Here is a 25,429-nt window from a genome sequence, read left to right as displayed (position 1 = left end):
CATGGGGTGGGGAATCATTGGTATACGAATTCACACCTTGGCTAATGGGGGGGGGGGGGGGAGGGGGGATGGTGCTTCGTGGACAGCCTGCGTCCTCATGTGTCACCTCTCATGTGACAGTATTGTAGCACTATTTTTCAAGAGTACAATGGACGCCGTTCACCCGCGGCTTGTGTACGAAATGTGTGGGTGATGTTGAGATACTTTAAAGTATTCCCACGTTGGGCAGGATCTCCGGATATATCCCTGACAGGAAACATGTGTGACCAGCTCGGTCGTCAACTACGTCCCAGTGCCAGCATCCAGAATACCAAGGACCAATTACAAAAGTTGTGGGCCAGTTCAGCCTTTTCGAGAAATCCTTATCAGCCGAATCAGCGAATGCACCGAGACCGGAGGGTGTGCGAAGTCACACTGATAAGAAGACTCACACTTCCAAGGTGTTTGTAAATTTGACTCGATTTTGTAATTGCTGCAATAACATCACATCTCTTCTCAAGCCGCGAAGTATTCTCTCTGTTCCTCCTCTCCTTTTGCGTGCTTCACATTTTTTGAGCGCGAACATATTTCCTAAGACAGTGCTTCATAACCATTCCGAAAGGCTTAGAGCTGAAAAGATTCAATTTTTTCGCAAGCATAAAGCGGCAAAGTACGTAATTCTGAATGCGTGAATCCGAATGTTACGACATTTCTTCTTATTTAAAAAAGGGAGCCCAGACGATTCTCTACGGTGTGCACGATTGCTGCGTTGTGTGGCTTAACCACATCGCCGAGAAGTCTGGAGACTGCGGCGCGTTCTCGGAATAGAAGCGTCCTTCCGGTCTGTCTGCGTCGCCGGATCCCCGTGTCTATCGGAGCAGCTCAAAGCTGAGGCTGGCTTACACCGCAGCGAATGGAGGCGAACACACGCGAACGAGCATACGCAGAGTGTCCGCCAGTGTTGACTACCATTCGATTGTATGTGCGAATAAGCGTTTAAACTAGAGGAAACTGAAGACAGACGAGTTAACGAGCAGAGCTTATTGTTGTTTGGCGCTAATAATTGACACACAGGATGCAACACTACATGGTTACAGCCACGATGTGAAACTCGCGTATTCAGGGATCAATGACTTTTCGCTTAGTGAACGCACTGTTTTTGAGGAAGTACGAATTTAGCTCTCTGAATGTGTGCGTAAGCGCTAACTCCGTGAGAGAGCGCACATCACATTGAATTGCAGCACCAGAGTTATCTCAAAACTTCACACTAATTATGTCAGTGGCGCTTTTCGTTGGCTTCTCATTACAATCCCTTCTTAAACGATGTCTACAGTATAAGATCCACATCTTCTGCAAACTTTAAGTTTCTATACTTCGCGGTACTGGGCGGGGCGATGATGAGTGAGTCAGTCAGTCAGGGCTTTGCCTTTTATATACAGAGATTGAGACGCGAATGGCAGATTAGGGGCAGACGGAAAATTTACGTGGCCGGGATTCGATCGTGCGACCTCTTGGTTTCCAGGCATGGGCATCACGCCCTACTGCCAGGATTTTCTTAAGGTGAAAAAACTTTATGATTATCCGCCATATACTTGATCGCATTGACGTTTAAAATCCTTAAGAATAGAGGCCTTCAGTCTACATTATTAGCTAATTTGTTGCAAGTGTGGCTAACAAGTTTTGCTTTTAATTTTCCTTTGAATTGTGAGTCTCAAATTGTAACACGAAACCCTGGAAAAGAAGGAAGTTTATATGGAAATTTTGTATTCTGTCTAGTACGAGTATTATGACTGTGTAAATCGTAATTCAAATGAAACTGAGTTTTATTATTTACAAAATCATGTTTAGACAAACCTCTATGATACTTGTTATAATTTCGGTTAAAGCGTAAAGACATGGGTAGATATCCATCCAAATAATGTATGTGGTTGACATCATGACTGGCTAATAGACTGTTTCTGTCACACATATGTTTTGGTATGACGTCTTGTTTAATTTTAGGAAAACTCAAATGCATCCGACCTTAACTTCTTAATATAATTTTATGTTTTTCTGCAGTAACCCTTTTGTGGCTAAAACACACATTTGAAAAATTAAAGGTCAAAAGTGCATCATGATCAAAATTATACGTATACCAACAAAAGAATTTTGAGTTGACCGATTTTTGAATATCAGTGAGGCGGGACACATGTCCCCGAACTTTCAAAAGTCCATGTTTTCATTTGATCCAAGGATTTTCAAAGTTATTTGTGTTTTTTTTTTAAAGTAGAAGTATCTTGGAATAAGTATAACAAATCAGTAGCAAAACATATTTATTCTTGTGACAATGAAAACATGAGAAATTTCTTACAAATTTTCAATATAAAATTTGAAGACGTCTGTGAGACAAGACATACCAAACTTTTTGCATTCTGCAAGTTTTGGTGGGATATATACATCCCACTGACTACAAATGATGTAAAAACTAGCAGAGTTTCTGAGGAGCGTAGTAATGGATTGCCTGTAATGTACAATGAAACATGAGTACTCACTTAAGGCGTCCTTGGAACAGATTGCACTGTGGCAATTGTAACGAAGTCAGACAGAAGTAGCCGACCAGGAGCAAATTTTATTATATCATCTGTGTGCTGTAATAGTTTCTTAAGTTTCTGCGTGTAAATTTAACATCTGATAGCCACAGTTCTCGCGTTTTCGTTTGCGTCAGAAAGTAAACCGATTTTGTGACATATTACAAGTTCCAAATCAGGGTCAAATTATTTAGTTTCACCTGAGTGCTTCGGTAGTTAGGTTTTTGAATATCTGCGTATTACTAGACACAGTTCGTACGTTTTCGGCAGGTTCTACAGTAGAATTGCGCAGCACGTGCTGTTAGTCCGTTTATCGGCATAGTTTAATTTTCCACGGTCTTTAGTATGGACAGGGACTGCGATTGTTGTGTTCGGATGCGAGCCGAGTTGGTGACACTTCGCTCTCAGCCTCAGGCTGTAATGGCTTCAGTTACACATCTTGAGGCTGCAGTGGATGGGCTCCACTGTTGTGGGCCGGCCGTGGGGATCCAACGGACGTCCAGCACGTCAGAGTCCTCCGACGGTCCTCATAGGTGGCCAACCCAGTTACTGCTCGCACTGAGGCTGACCCTTCACCTGTGGTCGAGTGGGAGGTCGCCCTGGGGCGAAGCAAGTAGCCGCACGTAAGGCCTCCCCGGTTTGTCTGACAAACAGTTTCCAGGTGCTGTCTGTGGCTGACACTGTCGCTGAGCCAGGTGCTGTCTCCTGTCCTGTTTCAGAGGAAACCACTCAGCCTGCAAGATCCGGGCAATCGCATAGGATGGGATTATTGGTAGTTGGGAGCTCCAACGTTAGGCGCGTTATGGGGCCCCTTAGGGACTTGGATGACAAGAAGGGTAAGAAATCCGATGTGCAGTCCGTGTGCATACCGAGTGGAGTCATTCCAGATGTGGAAAGAGTCCTCCCGGATGCCATGAAGAGCACAGGGTGCAGCCGACTGCAGGTGGTTGCTCACGTCGGTACCATTGATGTGTGTCACTTTGGACCAGAAGAGCTTCTCTCTGGTTTCGAGCGGCTAACAGAAAGTGGTAAAGGCTGCCAGTCTTGCTTGCAAGATGAAAGCAGAGCTGGCCATTTGCAGCATAGTCGACAGGACCGATTGCGGACCTCTGGTACACAGCCGAGTGGAGGGTCTGAATCAGAGGCTCAGACAGTTCTGCGACCGTGTAGGCTGCAGATTCCTCGACTTGCGCCAAAGGGTGGTTGGGTTTCTTGTTCCGCTGGATAGGTCAGGTCTCCACTATACGCAGGAGGCGGCTACACGGGTAGCAGGGGTTGTGTGGCGCGGACTGGACGGTTTTTTAGGTTAGAGGGTCTCGAGAAAACACAAGAAGGGCTTCAGTCACAAAGGGTGCACGCTGAACACAGGAAGAACGTAGGTACAGGAACCATTGGTATAACAGTTGTAATTTTTCGTAGCTGGGAAAGTACCAGAGCTCCAACCACTAATAGAAAGCACTGATGCTCAAATCGTTACAGGCACTGAAAGCTGGCAAAGCCGGATATAAGCTCAGCCGAAATTTTTGCGAAGAAATGGTTCAAATGGCTCTGAGCACTATGGGACTCAACTGCTGAGGTCATTAGTCCCCTAGAACTTAGAACTAGTTAAACCTAACTAACCTAAGGACGTCACAAACATCCATGCCCGAGGCAGGATTCGAACCTGCGACCGTAGCGGTCTTGCGGTTCCAGACTGCAGCGCCTTTAACCGCACGGCCACTTCGGCCGGCTTTTGCGAAGAACCTAACGGTGTTCCGAAAAGATAAGTTAAACACGGTTGGCGGAGGCGTGTTTGTTGCTGTAAGAAGTAGTTTAACTTGTCGCGAAATTGAAGTAGATACTTCCTGTGAGTTAGTATGGGCAGAGGTCATTGTTGGCAACCGGAATAAAATAATAATTGGATCCTTTTACCGACCTTCCAATTCAGATGATACAGTTGCTGAAAGGTTCAAAGAAAACTTGAGTTTGATTTCAAACACGTACCCGAATCATGTGATTATAGTTGATGGTGACTTTAATTTACCCTCGATATGTTGGCGAAAATACATGTTTAATTCCGGAGGTACGCATAAAATATCATCCGAAATTGTGCTAAACGCATTCTCTAAAAATTATCATGAGCCCACGCGAATAGTAAACGGTTGTGAAAACACACTTCACCTCTTAGCAACAAATAATCCTGAGTTAATAACGAGGATCAAAACCGATTCAGGGATTAGTGTACACAGGGCTGTCGTAGCAAGATTGAATATTGTAATCCCCAAATACTCGAAAAATAAGCGAAAAATATACCTATTCAAAAAACCAGATAAAAATTCACTTGACACCTTCCTGAGAGACAATCTCCACTCATTCCAAATTAATAAGTGTAGACCAGATGTGGCTTAAATTTAAAGAAATAGTATCGGCAGCAATTGAGAGACCTATACAAAAAAAAAAAAAAAAAAAAAAAAAAAAAACGACGGAGCTGATCCTCCATGGTACACAAAACGGGTTAGAACACTGTTGCAGAAGCAACGAAATAAACATGCCAAATTTAAACAAACGCAAAATCCCCAAGATTGGCGATGTTTTACAGAAGCTCGAAATGTAGCGCGGGCTTCAATGTGAGATGCTTATAACAGTTTCCACAACGAAACTTTGTCTCGAAACCTGGCAGAAAATCCGAAGCGATTCTGGTCGTATGTGAAGTATGTTAGCGGCAAGAAACAATCAATGCCTTCTCTGCACTATAGCAATGGAGATACCATCGAAGACAGTGCTGCCAAAGCAGAGGTACTAAACACAGCCTTCCGAAATGCCTTCACAAAAGACGACGAAGTAAATATTCCAGAATTCGAATCGTGAACAGCTGCCAACATGAGTAACGTAGAAGTAAATATCCTCGGAGTAGCGAGGCAACTCAAATCACTTAATAAAAGCGAATCTTCTGGTCCAGACTGTATAACAATTAGGTTCCTTTCGGAGTATGCTTATGCATTAGCTCCATACATAACAATCATATACAACCGTTCGCTCGACGAAAGACCCGTACCCAAAGACTGGAAAGTTGCACAGGTCACACCAATATTCAAGATAGGTAGTAGCAGTAATCCACTAAATTACAGGCCCATATCGTTAACGTCGACATGCAGCAGGATTTTAGAACATATACTGTGTTCGAAGACAATGAATTACCTCGAAGAAAACGGTCTATTGACACACAGTCAACATGGGTTTAGAAAACATCGTTCCTGTGAAACACAACTAGCTCTTTATTCACATGAAGTGGTGAGTGCTATTGACAAGGGATTTCAGATCAATTCCGTATTTCTGGATTTCCAGAAGGCTTTTGACACTGTACCACACAAGCGGCTCGTAGCGAAATTGCGTGCTTATGGAATATCGTCTCAGTTATGTGACTGGATCTGTGATTTCCTGTCAGAGAGGTCACAATTCATTGTAACTGACGGAAAGTTATCGATTAAAACAGAAGTGATTTCTGGCGTTCCCCAAGGTAGTGTTATAGGCCCTTTGCTGTTCCTTATCTATATAAACGATTTGGGAGACAATCTGAGCAGCCGTCTTCGGTTGTTTGCAGAGGACGCTGTAGTTTATCGACTATTAAAGTCATCTGAAGGTCAAAACAAACTGCAAAACGATTTAGAAGAAATATCGTAATGGTGCGAAAAGTGGCAGTTGACCTTAAATAACGAAAAGTGTGAGGTCATCCACATGAGTGCTAAAAGGAACACGTTAAACTTCGGTTACACGATAAATCAGTCTAATCTAAAAGCCGTAAATTCGTCTAAATACCTAGGTATGACAATTACGAACAATTTAAATTGGAAGGAACACACAAAAAATGTTGTGGTGAAGGCTAACCAAAGACTGTGTTTTATTGGGGGGACACTTGGAAAATGAAACAGACCTACTCTGCCAGGGTATCGATGTAGATGTAGAAGTGGTCCCTCTCCTTCTTGATCACTCAGCCGTCTATATATTTTGCTGCAAGTACTGAAAGCTTCTCGCTTTAAACAGGCCGGGTCGGTTTAAGGCCCAAGCGACACAAGCCACCGGTTGGGACGCCAAAAACAGAGGTGCGCCAGGGGCGCCGCAACTTTCACACTGGAGTGGCGCTGTCAGAGAGACGAGAGAGGGCCGTGCTACGAATGGATCGGAATGTGTCATCAGACGAAGATATTGACGCACTGTGTCTCTTGTAACTCGTAAATATTCAGCAGCGAATAAGGTATTGGGCACATCTCTTACGGTTGAAAAAAAGCGAAGAAAGATGACAATCGACGTAATGAAATGACTGATCATGTATCACGAACGTTTCCAGCTTTTTTAGAGCACGTCCTAAGTGTTTATATATTGTTTCAGACAAAGTGAAGGAGAGTATTCAGAGAAAAGCAACGAAACTTAAATATTTCGATCATAATTCGTATTTATAAGATTTTCATTTCAACATAAGTTTGAACATTGCTTATTTTGTGAGAAACGTTCAAATTATGAAGCCACTTTTCCGAAATCTGATCATCCGTAAATACACTACTGGCCATTAAAATTACTACACCAAGAAGAAATGCAGATGATAAACGGGTATTCATTGGACAAATATATTATACTAGAACTGACATGTGATTACATTTTCACGCAATTTGGGTGCATAGATCCTGAGAAATTAGTACCCAGAACAACCACCTCTGGCCGTAATAACGGCCTCGAAGCGCCTGGGCATTGAGTCAAAGAGAGAGAGCTTGGATGGCTTGTACAGGTGCAGCTGCCCATGCAGCTTCAACACGATACCACAGTTCATCAAGAGCAGTGACTGGCGTATTGTGATGAGCCAGTTGCTCGGCCACCATTGACTAGAAGTTTTCAATTGGTGAGAGATCTGGAGAATGTGCTGGCCAGGGTAGCAGTCGAACATTTTCTGTATCCAGAAAGACCCGTACAGGAGCTGCAACATCTGGTCGTGCATTATCCTGCTGAAATGTAGGGTTTCGCAGGGATCGAATGAAGGGTAGAGCCACGGGTTGTAACACATCTGAAATGTAACGTCCACTGTTCAAAGTGCCGTCAATGCGAACAAAAGGTAACAGAGACGTGTAACCAATGGCACTCCATACCATCACGCCGGGTGATACGCCAGTATGGCGATGACGAATACACGCTTCCAATGTGCGATGTCGCCAAACACGGATGCGACCATCATGATGCTGTAAACAGAACCTGGATTCATCCGAAAAAATGACGTCCTTCCATTCGTGCACCCAGGTTCGTCGTTGAGTACACCATCGCAGGCTCTCCTGTCTGTGACGTAGCGTCAAGGGTAACCGCACCTATGGTCTCCGAGCTGATAGTCCATGCTGTTGCAAGCGTCGTCGAACTGTTCGTGCAGATGGTTGTTGTCTTGCAAACGTCCCCATCTGTTGACTCAGGGATTGAGACGTGGCTGCACGATCCGTCACAGCCATGCGGATAAGATACCTGTCATCTCGACTGCTAGTGATACGAGACCGTTGGGATGCAGCACGGCGTTCCGTATTACCCTCCTTAACCCACCGGATCCATATTCTGCTAACAGTCATTGGATCTCGACCAACGCGAGCAGCAATGTGTCGATACGATAAACCGCAGCTGCGATGGGCTACAATCCGACCTTTATCAAAATCGGAAACGTCATGGTACGCATTTGTCCTCCTTACACGAGGCATCACAACAACGTTTCACCAGGGAATGGCCGGCCGAAGTGGCCGTGCGGTTAAAGGCGCTGCAGTCTGGAACCGCAAGACCGCTACGGTCGCAGGTTCGAATCCTGCCTCGGGCATGGATGTTTGTGATGTCCTTAGGTTAGTTAGGTTTAACTAGTTCTAAGTTCTAGGGGACTAATGACCTCAGCAGTTGAGTCCCATAGTGCTCAGAGCCATTTTTGAACCAGGGAATGCCGGTCAATTGCTGTTTGTGTACGAGAAATCGGTTGGAAACTTTCCTCATGTCAGCACGTTGTAGGTGTCGCCACCGGCGCCAATCTTGTGTGAATGCTCTGAAAAGCTAATCATTTGCATATCACAGCATGTTCTTTCTGTCGGTTAAATTTCGCGTCTGTAGCACGTCATCTTCGTGGTGTAGCAGTTTTAATGGCCAGTAGTGTATTTCACTGTTGTAGACCAGAAATCCCTCATTACAGGGCATAGTTTCCTGTCATGTGAATGGATTCCTCGAGTGCAAGATGGGACGAGAGGATATCAGGAATCTTAGCACACTAGACCGCGGGTTGCAGAGAGGCTCACACAAGATAACTGAGTGTGTCTGGCTACACATTCCAGTCGACCACAGTACGACGTTAGGGGGAAGGGGAAGTCATAACATCCAGCAACCGCGGACTTGTCAAAGCAGTGCAAATAAGCCGAGAGATGCTGGGAAAAGAAATCTGCCGCAAGATAACATTACAGTTTTCCCTATCTCGCGTGATAAAATTATGCCAGTAAAAAGGAGCAAGAAGAAAGCCTTACTTGACATGTGGCGCTGTATCCCAGCTGAAAATGGAATTTCTGTAAGATAAGTACCAAACGAATCCTGAATTTGTACACCTGTCTGGCAAAATCCCTTGATTGAGAACAGAAAATATAATGCTGACTGTACATGTTTAGTTTAATTGCAACATGAATAGTGTTAAATCTATTCCATACCTTCTGTTGCCACTTGTACAGATTTGTATTGCAGTAAACATGGCCGGCCTGTGTGGCCGAGCGGTTCTAGGCGCTTCAGTCCGAACCGTGCTACTGCTACGGTCGCAGGTTCGAATCCTGCCTCGGGCATGGATGTGTGTGATGTCCCTAGGTTAGTTAGGTTTAATTTGTTCTAAGTCTAGGGGACTGACGACTTCAGATGTTAAGTCTCATAGTGCTTGGAGCCATTTGAACCAGTAAACATGTGTATTTTCACCTGTGTTTTTGTACTTTCTCAAAGTAAGATTTCTATTTATGCAACAGTTAACACAGAAAGATGAGATTGTTTCAGCAGCAAAACGTTGTAACTGCACCAATTCAAAGTTGTTCGTCCAGGAAAATAATAAAGATAGCGCTATTCTTTTCATAGACAACATAAGTAATTGTGTAATAACTTTTAAAAAAGTATGCAAAATGACGTTTTACCCAATGTACACTGCGTGCATCAGGAAAGCCCAAATATGTATGGTTAAAATAGAAAAGCATAAAACATCCACTACAGAGAATACTTCAGCTATATTAATGTCAAAGTACCATTTCTCATTCATTGCTCGCCTGAACACACACCATTTGTTCGACATTATATGAACGATAATAGTTACTGAACGTTTTGTGAATGAAACTGTCAGTGCAGACAAGAAAAATTTGCGTATACAGCTAGCTGGATCTGCGATCCCCTCCTCCTTGTCTTAAAATGAAAATGCCTGTTAACGCAATATTAATTTAACATATGATTGTAACTGACTTCATAAACCACGTGTGAAAGAGAAACCCCAGCCACAAATTAGAGCCGGCCGAAGTGGCCGTGCGGTTAAAGGCGCTGCAGTCTGGAACCGCAAGACCGCTACGGTCGCAGGTTCGAATCCTGCCTCGGGCATGGATGTTTGTGATGTCCTTAGGTTAGTTAGGTTTAACTAGTTCTAAGTTCTAGGGGACTAATGACCTCAGAAGTTGAGTCCCATAGTGCTCAGAGCCATTTGAACCAACCACAAATTAGCGTAGCGCGGGGCCATAACGTCGAATAATGCGCGTCGTAGCCCGTTGCGACCAAACGTCAAAATACATCATCGCTCTCCTTTCACCGTTAAAAACAATTTCGATATTTTAGCTATATTTTGCATGCGGCAACCTACGTCTTAAAACACACCAAATGTCAACGCGGCAACCTATGTCCCACAACCCAACAAACTGGAATTGGTCAGCGACTACACTCTTAACTGCAAGCTTCTCGAAATAAGCACAATGGTTTACTTATTCTGGAGGTACCACAATAACTATGGGCAATAACGAAAGTTAAATCGGTTCACTATGAAGCTGTAATGTCAGAGTATAAGATGTCGAAAAATCAATTTTTATGTTGAATTGTTTCTTCAGTATCGAATGAGGAAGTCTGCATAGCGGAGAACGCGCGCGAATCCCAAAACAGGGCTTCTTTTGCGTGAAAAATAAAAGTTTTACTGAGAAGTTATCTACAGAACCGGTTGTAGTTTTGGATCATGTACGTAAAACAAATTTTTGCGGCACATGGGATGACTTCAAATTAATGAAAACAGCAGTGCGCCACTTCGACGTCTCCGCCACGTGTCCCCTCTCTGACGACGAACACACGTGGCGTGGGCAACGAAGTGACGTGTCCCCGTCACGCCATATCTGTGTGATTTGAGCCAGTAAGACTTTCGTAGAGGGTGTATCACAATTAGTACCGGCCACTTGTGGTACCAAGTCGTGAGGGTCGCCAGTGGCGCTAAAGCGCAAGATTTGTACACACGTATATCACAAAACACGGGTAGAAAGTGTACGCTGTAAAAGGACGCGAGACATAGGTGTTCCGTTAACCACAAAAGGGTTAATAACGTAAAGACAGCATTTTCCTCTGCAGATGACTGTAAACTTAGACATCTGTGGCAATTTAAAAAAAATCCACACTCTCAGAAAAGAACTTCGTGTCCTGAAGCCTGCATTTATTTTATTTTCTTCTTCCACAGGGATCTGCGGCCAACGAGCATGGACAAGCGGCAGGAGGTGTGCCGGCTGCGACTGTTCCGACTGTACGCATGGGGTGGCCCTCTGCTGATCATGTCGGTGGCTGCCATTGTGGACTTGGTTCCAGCGGACGATTCCATTCTGAGGCCAAAGTTTGGAGAGAAGAGGTGTTGGTTTTATGGTAAGTAATGAAGGAACGATTGGGATCTTTCTTTGTAGAGGGCGTCCCGGAAGCAGGGACTAACATCAGAGAGCTATAGAACATACAAAATTTATTGAAAATGTAATTTTTCTTTAAGGTAGCTTCTCCCATTTATGTATGAAAAATTATATCCTCCATATGACCATTCAAGGTCGCGCGGCAACGAGCAATGCGTTCACTGAAGTTCTCAATGACGCGTTCACGAACGTCTACTGGGATCCTTCAATTGGTCTGTTGTTCCTAGTTTGTTCGTGTACATTTTTGATTTCACAAATCCCCACAAAAAAAGTCACAAGTGGTAAGGTTGTACGATCTGGCAGGCGATTCCTGGTAGCCACGTAAAGCGATAATTTTTTGAGGAAACCTTTGATTCAGCAGAACAATTGTTTCACGGGACATATGGCATGTCGCACCGTCGTTTTCAAACGGAAAATCGTCATTTTCATCAGCAAGAGGGTAAAACCAATAAGAAAGCATGTTTCGGTAACGGTTGCCGTTTACAGTGACGGGAGCTGCCTCGTCATTTTCAAAAAAAGTTGGTACGGGCCGATCACTCGTGGCCGGAACACACATCACACAGTCGTGCATTGAGGATGCATCTCATCTTCCACAGTCACTCGCGGATTTTCGTTACCCCAAATTCTACAGTTCCGCTGATTGACATATGCACTGAGGTGGAAGTGCGCTTCACCTGAGAAAATTATCTTTTTTGTTAAGTTGTCGTTCTCCGCTTGTCGAGCCACGACCCATTGAGAAAATCGGTATCTCTTTCCTTGATCTGCAGGTTCCAGCTCTTGTGTAAGTTGAATCTTGTACGCATTCTCAGATCAAAGGATTTCACGCAGTGAACTTAGTGATAAATTCTGTTGTTGAGCTCGTCGGTGAACCGGTTTTCTGGGGCTTATGATCACATTCTCACGCACTACAATAATGTTTTCTAGTGTTCAAACAGAACGCAGTCATCTGTTTTCTTAACGTTTGAAACAGGGCCCGTAGTCTCAGAGTTCCGGATCAACTTCCGAACTGATGATTCGGTTGGAGTAGCATTACGTCAGAGTGTAACACGCAATTCACGAACAGTTGCATGAAACTTTCACTGTTTTCGCAACAAAACTTTTTTCACTTGTATAAGTTGGTTAGTTGTCATCTGCTCTATGATGAAAATAAATATCAAACAAGAAAACCATGAAAAAACCACGGCTGCCAACCGCCATATGACAAAATGGCGCAAAATTCAAATTCGTCCTTACTTCTCGGACACCCGGTATATGTTATCTTTGGAGGGCTACACAGAATGTTACCATGTTTATAAAAGCCCCTTGAGATACTGATATCCATGTATATATCTGTGAGCATATGCAGTGATGATTACTTATCGTTTAAAATTTAAAGCAAAGTATCAAGATTATAATAAAGAATTTTGTTTTGTAATCTTGTATGTGGATGTGTGATTCAGCATTATATAATTGTTACAGAGTGATTAGATTGCAGCGTTACAGTGGCATGCGTGGACAGTCCATGCTTACGTTTATTATATACACTACTGGCCATTAAAGTTGCTACACCACGAACATGACGTGCTACAGACGCGAAATTTAACCGACAGGAAGACGATGCTGTGATATGCAAATGATTAGCTTTTCAGAGCATTCACACAAAGTTGGTGCCGTTGGTGACACCTACAACTTTCTGACATCAGGAAAGTTTCCAACCGATTTCTCATACACAAACGGCAGTTGACTGGCGTTGCCTGGTGAAACGTTGTTGTGATGCCTCGTGTAAGGAGGAGAAATGTGTACCATCACGTTTCCGACTTTTATAAAGGTCGGATTGTAGCCTATCGCCATTGTGGTTTACTGTATCGCGACATTGCTGCTCGCGTTGGTCGAGATCCAACGACTGTTAGCAGCATATGGCATCAAATGGCTCTGAGCACTATGGGACTTAACTTCTAAGGTCATCAGTCCTCTAGAACTAAGAACTACTTAAACCTAACTAACCTAAGGACATCACACACATCCAACCCCGAGGCAGGATTCGAACCTGCGACCGGAGCGGTCCCGAAGCTCCAGACTGTAGTGCCTATAACCGCTCGGCATATGGCATTGATGGGTTCAGGAGGGTAATACGGAACACCATGCTGGATCCCAACAGCCTCGTATCACTGGCAGTCGGGATGACAGGCATGGCTGTAACGGATCGTGCAGCCACGTCTCGATCCCTGAGTCAACAGATGGGGACGTTTGCAAGACAACAACCATCTGCACGAACAGTTCGATGACGTTTGCAACAGCATGGACTATCAGCTCGGAGACCGTGGCTGCGGTTACCCTTGACGCTGCATCACAGACAGGAATGCCTGCGAATGTGTACTCGACAACGAACCTGGGTGTACGAATGGCAAAATGTCATTTTTCGGATGAATCCAGGTTCTGTTTACAGCACCGTGATGGTCGCATCCGTGTTTGACGACATCGCGGTGAACGCACATTGGAAGCGTGTATTCGTCATCGCCATACTGGTGTATTACCCGGTTTGATGGTATGGGGTGCCATTGGTTACATGTCTTGATCACCTATTGTTCGCATTGACGGCACTTTGAACAGTGGACATTACATTTCAGATGTGTTACGACCCATGGCTCTACCCTTCATTCAATCCCAGCGAAACCCTACATTTCAGCAGGATAATGCACGACCAGATGTTGCAGCTCCTGTACGGGTCTTTCTGGATACAGAAAATGTTCGACTGCTACCCTGGCCAGCACATTCTCCAGATCTCTCACCAATTGAAAACGTCTGGTCAGTGGTGGCCGAGCAACTGGCTCATCACAATATGCCAGTCACTACTCTTGATGAACTGTGGTATCATCTTGAAGCTGCATGGGCAGCTGTACCTCTACACGCCATCCAACCTCTGTTTGACTCAATGCCCAGGCGTATCAAGGCCGTTATTACGGCCAGAGGTGGTTGTTCTGGGTACTGATTTCTCAGGATCTATGCACCCAAATTGCTTGAAAATGTAATCACATGTCAGTTCTAGTATAATATATTTGTCCAATGAATACCCGTTTATCATCTGCATTTCTTCTGGGTGTAGCAATTTTAATGGCCAGTAGTGTATTTCAGAATGAAAAATGCTCCTATCATAGTACGAAAAAAGCAATTATGTCCTGGGCAGAGTTTGGAATGTAAAAGATAAGCACTAGCTTTTTGTCTTATGTGCAGCTTCAAAGGCATTTAAATCAAAACATTTGATATATGGGCACTTTTTTACTTGTTAGCATTAGTACCCATGTCATATAATATAATGCGTCATGTCAAGTAAAGTAATATGATACGTTATGTAATGTCATAGAACATGACACATGCCACTATGTCATCCAACATGGCGTATGTCATGTTGTGAAGTATGACACAACTTGTCATTAAAGTTTAGGATATGTGCACCCCCACTTCGGGATACTTCCTATTATAGATGCACTCCACTCTCTAACTTCCTATTGTATATGCATCCCACACTCTAGAAGCACTTAAATTTGTGTCCGTTTGTTCTTACACCATTCACCATACATTTAACAGGGTGTGGGTCTGGCAGAAAAATCCCCTCGGGGGAAAAAAAAACACTGCTACCCACAAATTAAAAAAAACTGTTTTAGTATCCCCCCCCCCCCCACGAACAAATCCATCCCCTAAAATTTTCTCCTCCCACAAAAACTTTTTAGCTATTACATGTATGCTCTTCAGCCATATGATATTAAATTTTTTTGCTGTTACTGACAAATCTTCTGGATTTTGGGCACAGGATCAGGGAGCTTAGCCTATAAATTGCAAGATGCAGGTGTGCCAACACCTTCCATGTAAGAGCTCACTGCATTAAGGAAGTAGGGTCAACTTGTAAAATGTATGGATATGTCAAGATATTTTGATGTAAATGTTGTGGAAGCAGCCAAATACATTGAAAAACTAGTCCCCTTATTTTACACCCCCAACCCTGTTCAGGACATATTCACCTTTTTTTGTGCTATGATAGGAGCAGTTTTTATTCTGGTTCCCATCCTTTATTCTACCACAATACTGACATCGGACCACCATAGCTTGACAACTGGTGTAGATTTTTGATGAGTCAGGTGACCACTGATTCGGTATAGGTTTTTGATTGCCTTTTGAACCATGTTACTTATATTGTGGCAGTGGATATAGATTTCACAAGACAAGAAGATGACCATTAATTATATATATTTATTTATCTTCATACAAAATTTAAATTGATTCAATCAAGTCTGAAACATAGACATGGCAAAAATAAAACCTCTCAAAAAAAGCATTTTTTTGCACGTAAAATCAAAATGAAGTCAGAGTTTCAAAACTGAGTTTTCAATTTCATCATCAGAATGCATTTCTTATCTATATGAATCATTTTAAACTGTTTCTGCACATTCAATTCACACAAGAATGAATTTACATGTACATTATTGGAAAAAGAAACATCATTTTGATTTTATCCATTTATCTACCTCCAGGCATTGTTTGAATCAGTTCATACAAGTTTAAAGTATAGAAGCTGCATGCTTCAAAAACCTCCAAGAATTTTTTTTTTTTTTGGGTGCACATGCAAATGGTGCTATCAGCTAAGCATTAATTTCAGGATAATTGAAACTTTTGCAAAAGGAATTAATCTGTAGGAAGTACGGTACTTGGGATGGTAGTTATGTATCATAACAACTAACAGGTTGTATGATTCCATGCAAATATATTTTAGTGTCCTACAAGGTACAAATTATGTTGTCATGAACATCAATCAGACCGAACTAACATTAGGCCCAAGAGAGGTTAGTTGAGCTACCTCAGGGTAGCACTATCATTCAGGGCAAGTCCATGGGGTTATGTCCTCAGAAATCGATTTGCACAGTTTACATGGGCCCCATCTCCTGTTCATCGTTCAAACCTTGGTTGGAAATGCTGTGTGACTAGGGCCTACCGTTGGGTAGACCGTTCACCTGCTGCAAGTCTTTCGAGTTGATGCCACTTGGCCGACTTGCATGTCGATGGGGATCAAATGATGATGATGGTAAAGACAACACAACACCCAGTCCCTGAGCAGAGAAAGTCTCTGACCCAGCCGGGAATTGAGCCCGGGCCATTAGGTATGACATTCCACCGCACTCACCACTCAGCTACCAGGGGCGGACAAACCTTGGTTAATATGCTGTAATGCACAGGTGTTTGAATGGCTATACAATTAGCCACTGGTCTGGGCTACACATGTTCCTAGCTTAAATAGGGATAAAGCACTAGAATCCCTCCCAAAGCTGCAGTTTTGCATTTGACCTTTTCAGACATGTTTGTTACAGTTCTTCTGCACTGTAACAATTAATATCCAAGTACCTACATTCTTTCCTTTTAAAACCTTTATGGATTATTGCACTATATTTTGTGATTTGATATAGTCCAGAGGTGACAAGTGCGAATTTCATATACCTAAATGTAAAACTTAATCATTTCTGTTTTATGTTAGTACATAGTTCACTCTATGCATTGAACCAGCTAAATATTTCACAGCACATCATACAGATTTTAGAGGTGCGATTTTGTTTCATTGCTTTGTGCACTTAATTGTTTGTTTGTAAAATATGGGTTATGTATGACCTGCATTTCATTAATTTGTGATGATGAATTCTTTATGTAGTGAGTAGTGTATATTCAGAAGCTGTAAAACAATGACTAAAATATAGATTAAGTCTCACAAAGTTTTGAAAAACTACTGTGAATATCATTCTATCATAAATTTAATTGTATCTTATGAGATAGCAAGGAGAACACAGGGTTCAAAGTTCCCAAATTTTGTAAACATTTATGACATTAACAATTAAGGTCATTAATGCCTGGGACTAACATAATATGTGAGCAGTAGACAGCTATGGCTGATTGTCTGAATTCAACAGTATTAAGTGCAAAGTTGTTTCATAAAAAAGGTATGGAGGATTCTAGTGTCTGTACGGATATGAAGAAATAGATAGCAAGCAGAGCAATAGAATGATGATACTATTTTTGACATTGTGTTGATGTACAACTTGTATTTTTGGTTAACCATTTTTCAGGCAAAAATCTCATTAGTTTCTGCACAGAAGACCAGATGCACCCAATTTGAAAATGAAACATGACTCAAAAGAATTAAAGAATGCAAAGATAAAATCAGCTTCAATATATGCTCTGATCTTAATTTGACAAAATAAAATCTATTGTGTGCCTTAAACAGAATACAATGATATTAATTTTAGACAATTTTTCCAACCTGTAAAATCTCTGTCACACCTGACACACTATGTTTCAGTAGTTATTTTCATTTAGATGAAGTTCCTTCATATGTAACAAGACAAACTGATGTAAAAATCAGGAGGCGGCCAAGAACACACATCTGTGGCATTCAGTTCACTCTTCATTGTAATGATTGCTTTACATGTATCTCATTTATTTGTGAAATACATTATGAATACATGTTTGCACAGAATGTGAATTCAGTGGGAAGAAAGACATTTTCAGCTTCATTTATCAAAGTCTACAGAATAATGATGTGGGTTTAATTCCACTAGTATGCTGAATAGTAATACACAACACTAATTATACAATAAACTTTAATACAAGTGCAAGCAAATTAAAACACAAGTTATTTTGTGTGTTGTTTTTCTGTTCTGCAGGTGACTCAGAAATATTTTATTACTTTTACGCACCAATAGGAGTGTTGCTGTTGGTGAATGTCATTTTATTTGGTGCAACAGCTCATGAGCTTACATGTGGCCTGTGGAAAAGAGAAGTTGTGAAATCAACAACAGAAAGGTAAACAGTTTTCTTAGTATCCTTTATTTGTACCTATCTTTCTTTAATTGTGACTAATTTTCCCATTACCATGACACACAAATTAACAGGTACAGTGCCAAAAAGTAGAACTCAGTTCCTCACAGTATATTAATAATATAATACAAAATATGTAGAGCTATAAGACATTCTGTGCTTCACCTACATTACATTATAATGTTTTCTAAATTCCCTTGACACATTTCTTGAGAAACAAGATGAATATAATGGTGAATATACTAAAAATGATTCACAATATCTTAATCAAACAGAGATATCAGTCCAGTCCCCATTTTGGCATATTTGCTTCTCTTACTTTTTTCTGCTGTACCAATAGAATGTATGCACAAAGCATCGTTAGTACCCCCAGACGTTAGCAGTTTATGTACAAAATGGTTCAAATGGCTCTAAGCACTATGGAACTTAACATCTAAGGTCATCAGTCCCCTAGACTTAGAAATACTTAAACCTAACTAACCTAAGGACATCACACACACCCATGCCCGAGGCAGGATTCGAACCTGTGACTGTAGCAGCAGCGCAGTTCCGTACTGAGGGGCGTAGAACTGCTTGGTCACAGCGGCCGGCAGTTTATTTACACTCTATTGCATTGTCCCCTCTTTTATTGTCACATAAAATAATGAATAGTCTCTCTCAAACCCTTAAGAACTCCTGCTGACAAATTTGTGCCCCATCGCCTATACATCTGCATGTAACCTGGTGTAAGATCTGACCTGTCAGTTCTAGTAGCAGTTCTGTGAAAAATATATCTTATCCATTTGAATGAAAAACATTCATTGAGGACAGCAGCAAGTCCAAGTGAGTTGGGCAGGGGTTATTAAACTAAACTCGCATTTTGAAGGAGCATGCCTGACCAATCGTATTTATGTTTTCTGTGGTTTCTCTAGATGGCTGAGCCACTTGACATCTTGGGTATTTTGAAAAGGCCATCACTGATTTTCCTGCGCTCAACTCTTAGCCCTATTTTATGTGGCTTGACACATGAATTTTTGTTAATATTACATGTAAAAATCTCCATTTCTGTTAGAGTATGAACTTGAACAACACTCTGATTTGCCATATTAATATGACAACTTAACTAATATAATGTTACTCCACCTGTAGCATGCAAAACAACTGTATTTCGTAGTGGCATATATTTAGTAAGCCATCTGCATGTGAGCAGAGTCAGACGGCACCACAAATTCATGTACAGGCCACATGGCCCCTTTACATTGACAGTTCAATTATGAGCTCTTGAGCTCTTACTCATTGGTGCCTCACATGTCTTCAAGAGAGTTAATAGCTCCCATAATCACTGAAGCGTAATTTTCATCTTGTGAACTTGTCACCAGTCCTGCCGGAAATTTCAAATTTATATTATATATCTTCACCAAAGAGGCATACTGTACAATGACATTAATATAGTTCAAAAATTTACTGTGGCTGTGTGCAAAAATTAATCTTTTTAAATAATGGATTTCTGATTTAGATTTTCACTGAGGTGAAAAAAGTCATGGATAACAATACGCACATATACAGATGGCAGTAGTACTGCATACACCATGTATAAAAGGGCAGTGCACTGATGGAGTTGTCATTTGCACTCAGATGATTCATATGAAAATGTTTTCGAGAGGCATTTCCAGGTTTTGAATGTGAAATGTTAGTTGGAGCTAGATGCATGGGACATTTCATTTTGGAAATAGTTGTAGAATACAATATTCCAAGATCCACAGTATAAAGAGAGTTCTGAGAATACCAAACAAGGCACTACCTCTCACCATGGAAAATGCAGTGGCCAATGCTCTTCAGTAATGACAGAGAGCAGCAGTGATTGCGTAGAGTTGTCAGTGCTAAAAGACAAGCAACATTACATGAAATAACTGCAGATATTGATGTGGGATATATGACAAACATATTCGTTAGGACGGTGCAGTGAAATTATGGTACTGGCAGACAACCGACATGAGTGCGTCTGCTAACAGCACGATGCTGCCTGCAGCGCATCTCCTGGGCTTGTGGCCACATCAGTTGGACCCATGATGACCTGAAAACTGTGGCCTACTCAGCAGTCCTCATTTCAGTTGGTAAGAGCTGATGGCAGGGTTCGAGTGTTGTGCAGGCCCGATGAAGCCATGGACCCAAGTTGTCAACAAGGCACTGTAGAAGCCATTGGTGGCTCCATAATGATGTGGGGGGGGTGTCTTTGAGTAGAATGGACTGGGTCATGTGGTCCAACTGAACTGATCATTGACTTGAAATGGTTCGGTTTGGCTACTTGTTCCCAAACAACAATGAAATTTTTATGGATGGCAGTTTGCCATGTCACGAGGTCACAGTTTTTGCGACTGATTTGAAAAACATTCTGAATGATTTCAGCGAATTATCTCAACACCCATATCAACAACATGAGTCCCATCGAACATTTATGGGAAGTAATTGAGAGGTCAATTCATCCACAAGGTCCTGCATCTGCAACCCTTTCGCAATTACAGACAGCTGTAGAGGCAGCATGGCTCAATATTTCTGCAGGGGCTTCCAACAACTTGAGTCCATGCCATGTCAAATTGCTGTACTACACTGGGCACAACGAGGTCTGATATGATAATAGGAGGTATCCCATGACTTTTGTCACCTGAATGTATGTTGTTGTTGATGTGGTCTTCAGTCCTACTGCAGCCTACATCCTTCTGAATCTGCTTAGTGTATTCATCTCTTCGTCTCCCTCTACGAATTTTACCCTTCATGCTGCCCTCCAGTACTAAATTGGTGATCCCTTGATGCCTCAGAACATGTCCTACCAACCGATCCCTTCTTCTTGTCAAGATGTGCCACAAACTCCTCTTCTCCCCAATTCTATTCAATACCTCCTCATTAGTTATGTGATCTACCCATCTAATCTTCAGCATTCTTCTGTAGCACCACATTTCTAAAGCTTCTATTCTCTTCTTGTCTAAACTATTTATTGTCCATGTTTCACTTCCATACATGGCTGCACTCCATACAAATACTTTCAGAAACGACTTCGTGAAACTTAAATCAATACTCGATGTTAACAAATTTCTCTTCTTCAGAAACACTTTCCTCGCCATTGCCAGTCTACATTTTATATCCTCTCTACTTCGACCATCATCAGTTATTTTGGCCCCCAAATAGCAAAACTCCTTTACTACATTAAGTGTCTCATTTCCTAATCTAATTCCCTCAGCATCACCCGACTTAATTCGACTAAATTCCATTATCCTCGTTTTGCTTTTGTTGAAGTTCACCTTATATCCTCCTTTCAAGACACTATCCATTCCATTCAACTGCTCTTCCAAGTCCTTTGCTGTCTCTGACAGAATTACAATGTCATCAGCAAACCTCAAAGTTTTTATTACTTCTCCATGGATATATCTTTTGAAAGGGGCACAGGTGATTTCCCTTCTCTTACTTTCCTTATTTAGCCTTCTGCTCTGTCTGTAATGATGCATCACCAATGAGATGTTAAATCTTAATCTTCCTTCACTGCAAGTAATTAAATTTTGCATTGATTAATCACTCTAAATATCACGACTAAATATACTGATGGTAAGAGAACATTTTTCCTGTAGCAGTGCAAAATCTTTAAATGGAATCATTCTGTTTTTGGCTGTTAAAACATCATTTATTGCAACGGCAATTTTGACATGTGGTCATTCTCGGGCACTGTAGGATGTTGTATCCCATAATATAATATAAGGCAATGACATTCTGTGTAAGAGCAGTTACAGGAGGTGTTGTGAATTTGTCTGCTGTACCATATATCATACATGTTAGAAAATGTGAAATAACAATGTAAGCACTTAAGTTTAAACTACTTGTAACAGGTGTGGTAAATGGATCACAAAAGCGGCAAATATCTAAACGTGCCATAAACGTATAAAATCTCTCACATGACAGCACACACATGGGTGCACCAGAGTTTATTTGTGATGGTACACACTAGTACACTGTACTGATACCTCTGACGAAAAAAAAAAAAAATCAGAACTGCGGAGTTTGAGATGTGGTACACTAGAACTTTTGCTGTAGTCACAGTAATGTAAAACAAATGCTGTATTCACACTTTTAAAAGGCTCAGAAATGCATTAAAACAACATTTTAAAAAGTCCAAATTAAAAAACCTTCAAGGACACAGTACAGGAAACTCTGATACGTAAAAAAAGAAAAATAAAGGAAAGTCCTGTTGGAATGTAAATAATGTAAGGAGTAAATGTAACAACTCACAAGCTGTTACCTATACTCCTTAAATTATATTAATATTGGTTTGCTTTACTACGCACATATGAACACTCCCAGCTGGCCATCACCAGTCAGTTTTCCATAGAATATATCAGCTCTGGAAACTGACATCACCGTTACTTACTTCATGTGAATTTGCCACAAATTTCCTCTGACAAAAATTACATTTATTGTTGTTAATAACATAAATATTGACCTAGAATCTACCAGTTATGGCTTGCTCAGCATTAAGCACATCCAAAAGTGTGTCTCGTCTAACTAATCTATACCATGTTAGATCATCAGAAAGATTGCACAAGTTAGTAGCTGGGATCCATAATGATCTATGCTCTGTATTCTATCACATGTAGCACAAAGCCTATGTGGGCATCACTAATAGTGGTTGATAATTTGGTGTCTGCTTCAATTTCCAAATTTTCCAACAAGATGATACTGCATTATTTTGTTTACCATTACACGGAAAGAGCAGATGTTTCTTGCTAACCATTTGGATTAATTTTCAGGAAATGACCGCCAAAAAACTAATAAAGAACATAGAGTTGAATTCCAATAAATATGATGTACTTTAATACAAGGATGCACTTTGATCAACAGGGCCATAGTTGACTACTGATTCCCTCTTGTAAAGGAGACTGCAACAAACTAACCCCCTTCACAGAAATATAACATGAAATAGGAGGCAACTAAACAATTGCAAACGAGAAGATGTAAATAAACCTATGCCGTTTCTAGTGTATTTGGGGTTCACATCCACAAAATTTTTTCATCGATTTAGCTTTTTGCAAATATCTATTATGCCCCATCATTAGATTTCCCACTTCATATCTACACCAAAGTAAGTTGACAAATTTTTTGTTTGCAGTTTTCCATATTTCTCTTTCCTGTACACCGACAGCATGAGATACATGTTTGTCTTCGGTTCACCTGTATGTAATAAGACACAGAATCATTGTATATCAAATTATTTTGTTAAATGTTATGTAATTTTGGATTCTTCTTGGACTCATGTACTAACTATGTTGTGTCTTTTATTTTGCAGGGCAACTCTTTGGAGAGTTTGTGTGAAGCTTGTTGTTGTGATGGGACTGACGTGGGTGATTGATATATTATCATGGGCGATAGGTGGACCTGCATACCTCTGGTATGTCACCGACCTTGCAAATGCATTACAAGGTGTTTTTATATTTGGTGTAGTTGGGTGTCAGCCTCAGGTGTGGGCTGCCATCAATAGAATGTGGTGTTTGCGTGAACAGCAGGACAGAACCACGGCAGCTCATCGTCATCTGTCTTCCTATTCACAAGGACTGCCTTCTCTCGGTGACTCTTCAATCAACTCACCCTCTACTAAAAATACTTCCTCACCCATGGAGACTGTTTGTTGACAATTACTTTGTGTACGTTGGTACTTGGTGTAGCATTCACATCATATACTGAGTTATGCTTTTATGAAATGTGACCTGCTAACAGAGGTGTGGCTGCAATGAAGATCATGATAATGTCGCATACATAAGTAGCCAACAGACAAATATGGTTGTAACAAGAGCAAGGTAGCACAAATATAACAGTACAGTTTTTTTTCCTAGTTTGTGTTGAGAACCTATGCTCAGGATGTTATTTTGTAGTCTTTTTCTTCCATGTCTCAAGCATATATTTGAGACAATGCAAAGAGTTTGACACATTAGCAAAGAACAAATTGTATTGTACAGACAAAATGTTTTTTAGTGAAGGCTGTTGTACCTGATGTGGTATTTCTTAATATTGTCTGCACGGTCTGTCATGAAAGTTGTGAAGGAGACTACTCGTAAGATATGATAAAAGTTCCTATTTAGCTTATGTAAAGGGTTTGTTTCATGCTGTCACTTTCTTCAGTAACTGACTATGCAGACATTGTATATCGCTTTAACACTACTTCTGTTCTTGCCCAGAATCTAAAAACATTGTAAAACATACCATTATTTACACACGACAAGGTGACACTAAATTTCAAATACAACATTGCTTGGAAAAACTATTGTGAAGCTCCATACCAGTATCTCCTGCTATGTGATATATGGAAGATAAAGTAATGAAATTTCTGGACTGAAAATGCTATGTACAAATACTTACAAGTATCTTAGTGTTGTAGAATACATGAAGTTTCATTGTAGTCAACAGTTTTATGTAAATATTTATGTAATAGTGTTAAGTTTCTCGTTTTGACTTCCTATTGCTTTAGATGTAAAGCAATATCTTGTGATACTATAAGTTAAGACAAATAACATTCCCATACCTGAATACAAGGGAAAGACATGTAAATATAAACAGAATGAATTATCTCATTTTATAGAAACAAGAGAAAAACCAAATAACAAGAGTTCTGAAGTTACCAGTGTACCATTATGTCTTCATTTTTCATACAGCAAATGCAATGAAATAGATGACATTATAATTGCTAACAATTGGCTGTCAAACCAGGACATTACATTAGTGGAACTCATGGATCATTGCTTAAGATATTTTAAATTAAGATCTGTGTTTAAGATAAATGAAAACAGAAACCTGTGCCTTTTTAGTGTGAACATACAAGAGTCAGTTGATAAACATATGTATGTTCATGGTTTTTTAAGCAAAGATGTAGTTTATTAATTGTAACAAAATGATCTTTTTGAACTGTGACAATAAAGTATTTGTTACTTTTTCAAAACGTGTGTTGTTATCACTAATACAACTGAGTAAACCCAAAGTGGGCAGCTATCATTATAATAGATAAAATAAACTAGGCACATTTGACCTGGTGAAAATCCATTTTTCCAAGACTTGTAGTAACTTGATTAAATGAATATGAAGATCAACTAAAAGACCAGCATATACAAAAATGATTCC

The 25,429-nt window shown here is 41.0% G+C and overlaps 1 protein-coding gene across 1 annotated transcript in view; it reads left to right on the top strand.

The window, feature by feature from the left end:
* The window catches only part of LOC126238974 (probable G-protein coupled receptor Mth-like 1), a 563,627-nt gene extending 538,449 nt beyond the window's left edge, over positions 1-25,178 (top strand). Inside the window, exons 4-6 of the mRNA XM_049947825.1 lie at positions 11,248-11,426; positions 18,145-18,283; positions 23,607-25,178. Of these exons, the coding sequence (XP_049803782.1) occupies positions 11,248-11,426; positions 18,145-18,283; positions 23,607-23,949 (661 nt within the window). The 3' untranslated portion in view covers positions 23,950-25,178. The remainder of the gene's footprint in view (positions 1-11,247; positions 11,427-18,144; positions 18,284-23,606) is intronic.
* The last annotated feature ends 251 nt before the right edge of the window (positions 25,179-25,429 follow it).

The sequence above is a fragment of the Schistocerca nitens genome, chromosome 1 (genome assembly GCF_023898315.1).
Source record: "Schistocerca nitens isolate TAMUIC-IGC-003100 chromosome 1, iqSchNite1.1, whole genome shotgun sequence".
Lineage (NCBI taxonomy): Eukaryota > Metazoa > Arthropoda > Insecta > Orthoptera > Acrididae > Schistocerca > Schistocerca nitens.
The sequence above is the reverse complement of the archived record's forward strand: the minus strand, read 5'-3'. Positions and strand labels throughout refer to the sequence as shown.